Here is a 5,074-nt window from a genome sequence, read left to right on the forward strand (position 1 = left end):
GTATATATGTATGTATATATAAATATATGTATGTATGTATATATGTATGTATGTATGTACATATGTATGCATGTTTGTATAAATGTATGTATGTATGTATGTTTGTTTGTATGTCTGTATGTATGTATTTATGTATGTATGTATGTATGTATATAAATATACTCATATATATATATATATATACGAACCTATTTATATCTTTAATATATGTATATATATGTATGTATGTATGTATGTATGTATGCATGTAGGCATATATGTATAAATGTATGTATGTAGGTATGTATGTATGTATGTATGCATGTTTGTATAAATGTTTATATGTATGTATCTATGTATCTATGTATCTTTGTATGTATCTATGTATCTATGTATCTATGTATATTTGTATACATGTATATTTATATATGTCCATACATATATATATATATGTGTGTGTGTGTGTGTGTGTGTATATATATATATATTAAATATATATATATATATTAAATATATATATATATATATATATATATATATGACGTACATATATATAAATATGTATGTATACATATATATATATATATATATATATATATATATATTATATATATATATATATATATATATATATATATATTTATATATATGTATATATAAATATATGTATATATATATATGTCTCTGTGTGTGTGTATGTGTGTGTATATAGAAATATATATGCATATATGTATATATATGTTTGTGTGTGTGTGTGTGTGTGTGTATGTGTTAGAATCTCATCCTATGTATTTGCCGATATAGTACTAGATTATATCTCACCATGCTCGTCATATCCTACGGATCTGTTCTCCACCAGGTATTTGAGCGCATAGAGGTGATGGAAACCGGGTTGCTCAGGACTGGCGTTGGGGTACGGGGTGGCCATGGTGGACAATTAGACAGGAACAAGGATTACAATCGAGTGACCCCTTCGCAAGAGATACCGAGCGACCTATTGGAGCTGTCCATGCCCAGGTGTGCTTGGCTGCTACAGCGTCTGTGTATTGTTTCTGATCTGCCTGAGGTATCCGTCACCGTGTACCACGTACCTACACAAGTTTGCGTGAGGTTTGTATAGGTTACTACACCGGTGTGTGGCATGTATCAAACTTCACGTCAGTGAAAGCCTGTGAGGCCTGGCGCTCAAAGTGAATTGTATCTGCTATATGGTTAGTGACGGGTGTTGTGTCAATGCCCTCCATTCGACTCGATTCTTATTTCAAAACCCTCTTGTCCTTTCTCATTTCTTTCTCATTCGACCCAATTCTTACACCAATACCCTCTTGTCCTTTCTCATTTCTTTCCCATTCGATCCAATTCTTAAGCCAATACCCTCTTGTCCTTTCTCATTTCTTTCCCATTCGACCCAATTCTTACGCCAATACCTTCTTGTCCTTTCTCATTTCTTTCTCTTTCGACCCAATTCTTACGCCAATACCCGCTTGTCCTTTCCCATTTTATTCCCTCTCGATCCAGTTCTTACGCCAATACCCTCTTGTCCTTTCTCATTTCTTTCCCATTCAATCCAATTATTACGCCAGTGCCCTCTCTTATCCATTCCCATTTTCCCATTCGACCCAATTCTTACGCCAATACCCTCTTGTCCTTTCTCATTTCTTTCCCATTCGACCCAATTATTACGCCAGTAACCTCTTGTCCTTTCCCATTTTTTCCTTTCGACCCAATTCTTGCGCCAATACCCTCTTGTCCTTTCCCATTTTTTTCCCATTCGACCCAATTCTTACGCCAATACCCTCTTGTCCTTTCTCATTTCTTTCTCAATGCCTTGCACAGCACTCGCGTGGTGCGGATCATCCCAGACATATCAAAAAGCCATTCCTCGAACTCCATCCTAAACCAAAGTTCGGGTCAAGTTGGGGCTTCTTTCACTTCTGCTAAGCCGAATACCGGTGTGAGCCAGGATAAGCCTCGCGCAAACACCACTAACCCAGGCACAGCCAATTCGAGTGGCATTCGAAATCTGCAATTCGGAGCGTCTACCACTACAGCCGACAGCCGGCGTGTGCCCATGAATGATACCAGCAACACCCGCAACAGTAGTAATAGAAGTAGTAGTAATAGTAATAGTAATATTAATAGTGCGGATAATTACAACCACAACAATTTCGTAAATATGTATAGCCCCAAACCTCAAGAAGCCAAGTCGAAACAGGCGGCACCCAACACGCCCTTGTTTATCAGGAGGTATGTGAATTGTCCAGTATATAGACATACTATCCGCTACTGTTGTACTGATTACTCTCTGTCATATACTTGTACAAGCGTAGTACAGATGCAAGTTAAAGGTATAGCACATCTACATGTTAAAGGCGTAGTACAGATACAAGTGTATGTTTATCGATTATGGGGTGTGAACTGTCCAGTATATAGACATACTATCCGCCAGTATTGCACTCATGACTCTCTGTCATATACATGTATAAGCGTAGTACAGATCAATGTTGAAGGCGTTGTACAGATACAAGTGCATGTTTATCGACTATTGTATGTGAACCGTCCAGTACATATGCATACTCTCCGCTAATATTTCACTGATGACTCTCTGTCACATATACATGTGTAAGCGTAGTATAGATACGCATGTTAAGAGTGTAATGCGGATACATGTGCATGTTTATAGATTTTTAGTTCGTGAATAACCCTTCATCTTTCTTTCGAGGACAATCGTGAACGCTTTTAGAGTATGTTTTAATTGAAAAGCTCACATCATTTTGGTATAATCTCCCAAATTCCCTATTAGTTTGGGCCGTTCTTTGATCGGCGGGTGTTTCGAGACCTACGAACCCGATTTTGCGCTGCAAGCCGTTCCAGAAAGAGACTTCCTGCCTATGTTTTGCCGTGATCTGTTGCTGACAGTAAAGGTACGCAAACACTTGTTTTAGACGGTTAGTTATATACGGTCTAAGCCAACCTGGTTATAGTGGTGGCGTGGATATACAGGGGTGACAGGAGTTAACATACGATTCGTGTGTAATAGCAGTACATGGTGCAAGCAATGAAAATGATACCTATACATAGGCAGTTTCAGCACAAGCGTAGACGTGGGAAAGTAAATGGTAACGTTTAGGACTTTTGTCCAATCTAAGTCTGTCGAAGAGAACACACTCTACAGCCACAGACAGCTACAGCTCCGACAGAAATAACAATCTTATATATATATAATATATATATGTGTGTGTGTGTGTGTATGTATGTGTGTGTGTATATGTATATATATAGATATATATATATATGTGTGTGTGTGTGTTGTGTGTGTGTGTGTGTATGTATGTATGTATGTATGTATACATGTACTGCATTTGTGTGCAAGAGTGGATATGGATGCATATTCCTTCACATTTGTGTTAGGTGATAGCTTATGGCTTGTAGTACTCCATACATTTGATGTAGTAGACCCACAAACTATCCGTCGGGAGTCAGTGTGTCCCAAAGAGATTGGTAGCACCGCGCACAGTCACACGTGTGTCATTTCGTGCCTCATTGACGGGTCAGATTGTATAGAACCCTTGTCAAAATATCGGCCTTTATTCATTTATTTTAATGGATATGCCAAATTCATAGATGTGACATCCAGAAGGAAATGAATTATATCTTTAATATACTGACCCGTGGACAAGACAATTGATAAATGTTAGTCTCCGGGCGTACTGATTCGTAAACCCTAAAATCCTAAAACCGAACAACTATATACCTACACACCACCGGATGACTCATCGTTCATTAATCGTTCTAAATATATATAACAGTCCCATAAACAAGACAATGGGAGACTTCATGTACCAAGGCGATCTGTGGCAGCTCGCAGACACGGCATGGGGGGAGACCCAGGGGATGGTGTACAAACGATTGTTCGGGTTTCTGGTTCTCCATTGGTTAGTAACTCCGGTAGGTATATTTGGGCTGTATATATACACACTGTTTAAGTTATATTTGGTATATATGCACTTGAAGTCATATTTGATATATATACCCTGGAAGTAATATTTAATATATATATATCTATATATACCTATTAATATATATAAATATATATATATATATATATATATATATGTATATATATATATATATACTTAACTTATACTTAACTTGAACCTCATTTATACTTAATTTATATTTAATTTATACTGTTACTATATAATATTACACGTAGTCTCTAATACCTACGCCTCACCACTCACTATATATTGACTAGGTTTCTACTTGCCTATATACTATTATAACATAATAACATAAGTGGTCTCTAATCTCTATGTCTCACAAATTTGCGTATATATAATACCCCCCTTGATGTTTCACGTTTGGTACATATAAGTCCACAAAAATGCGGCTACCGTAATCAACTCACCCACATCTTTCACGTTCCCTTATCACAGATCTGTATAACGCTGCCAGCGCCAACCGGAGTCTATCTACCCCTCTTGGGCATGGGGGCGGCCATAGGTATGTAGTTTGTCATTATCACACCATCACAGTCGAACTCACTGTTATGGGCTGTTGTATATATACGTTTGTTTGAGTATGTATATCCTATAGATTGGGTGCTATTGGCATTCTTTGAATGCTTTATGTATAGGTCGATAGTTCTGTTCTATTTATAGCTCTGTCCTTTATTTATCTATAGACTGGGTATTCTATGCTATTTATAGGTCGGTTGTTCTATTTATTTACGGTCGGTTGTTCTATTCTATTTATAGATCGGTTACTCTATTCTATTTATAGATCGGTTGCACTATTCTATTTATAGACCGGTTGCTCTATACTATTTATTGATCCGTTGCTCTATTCTATTTATAGATCTGTTGCTCTATTCTATTTATAGGTCGACTGTTCGGCGAACTGATCCATACGAAGTTCCCCAGCATACACCGTGGAGGTTACGCTGTTGTAGGTGCTGCCGCAATGGGCGGCGGAGGCACACGCACCATATCATCTGCGATGGTGCTCTGTGAGGTATGCAAATGTATACATCTGTTGTTGCGTAGCTATCTACGTTGCTCGCTAAGGATATTAACTACGTGGTCATAGTTTA

The 5,074-nt window shown here is 37.5% G+C and overlaps 2 protein-coding genes across 2 annotated transcripts in view; both read left to right on the forward strand.

Annotated features, from left to right (window-relative positions):
* Positions 1 to 802: 802 nt before the first annotated feature.
* SARC_05595 (hypothetical protein) lies at positions 803 to 3,411 on the forward strand (the record flags this gene model as incomplete). Its single annotated transcript, XM_014300533.1, has 4 exons — positions 803 to 996; positions 1,816 to 2,226; positions 2,783 to 2,903; positions 3,391 to 3,411. The coding sequence occupies 4 exons, from the start codon at positions 803 to 805 to the stop codon at positions 3,409 to 3,411; spliced, it is 747 nt and encodes a 248-aa protein (XP_014156008.1).
* Positions 3,412 to 3,804: 393 nt separating this feature from the next.
* The window catches only part of SARC_05596 (hypothetical protein), a gene marked incomplete at its 5' end in the record, with an annotated part of 4,387 nt that continues 3,117 nt past the window's right edge, over positions 3,805 to 5,074 (forward strand). The window contains 3 exons of the mRNA XM_014300534.1: positions 3,805 to 3,927; positions 4,419 to 4,485; positions 4,865 to 4,995. Of these exons, the coding sequence (XP_014156009.1) occupies positions 3,805 to 3,927; positions 4,419 to 4,485; positions 4,865 to 4,995 (321 nt within the window). The remainder of the gene's footprint in view (positions 3,928 to 4,418; positions 4,486 to 4,864; positions 4,996 to 5,074) is intronic.

The sequence above is a fragment of the Sphaeroforma arctica genome, assembly GCF_001186125.1.
Source record: "Sphaeroforma arctica JP610 unplaced genomic scaffold supercont1.363, whole genome shotgun sequence".
In the NCBI taxonomy this organism is placed as follows: domain Eukaryota; class Ichthyosporea; order Ichthyophonida; genus Sphaeroforma; species Sphaeroforma arctica.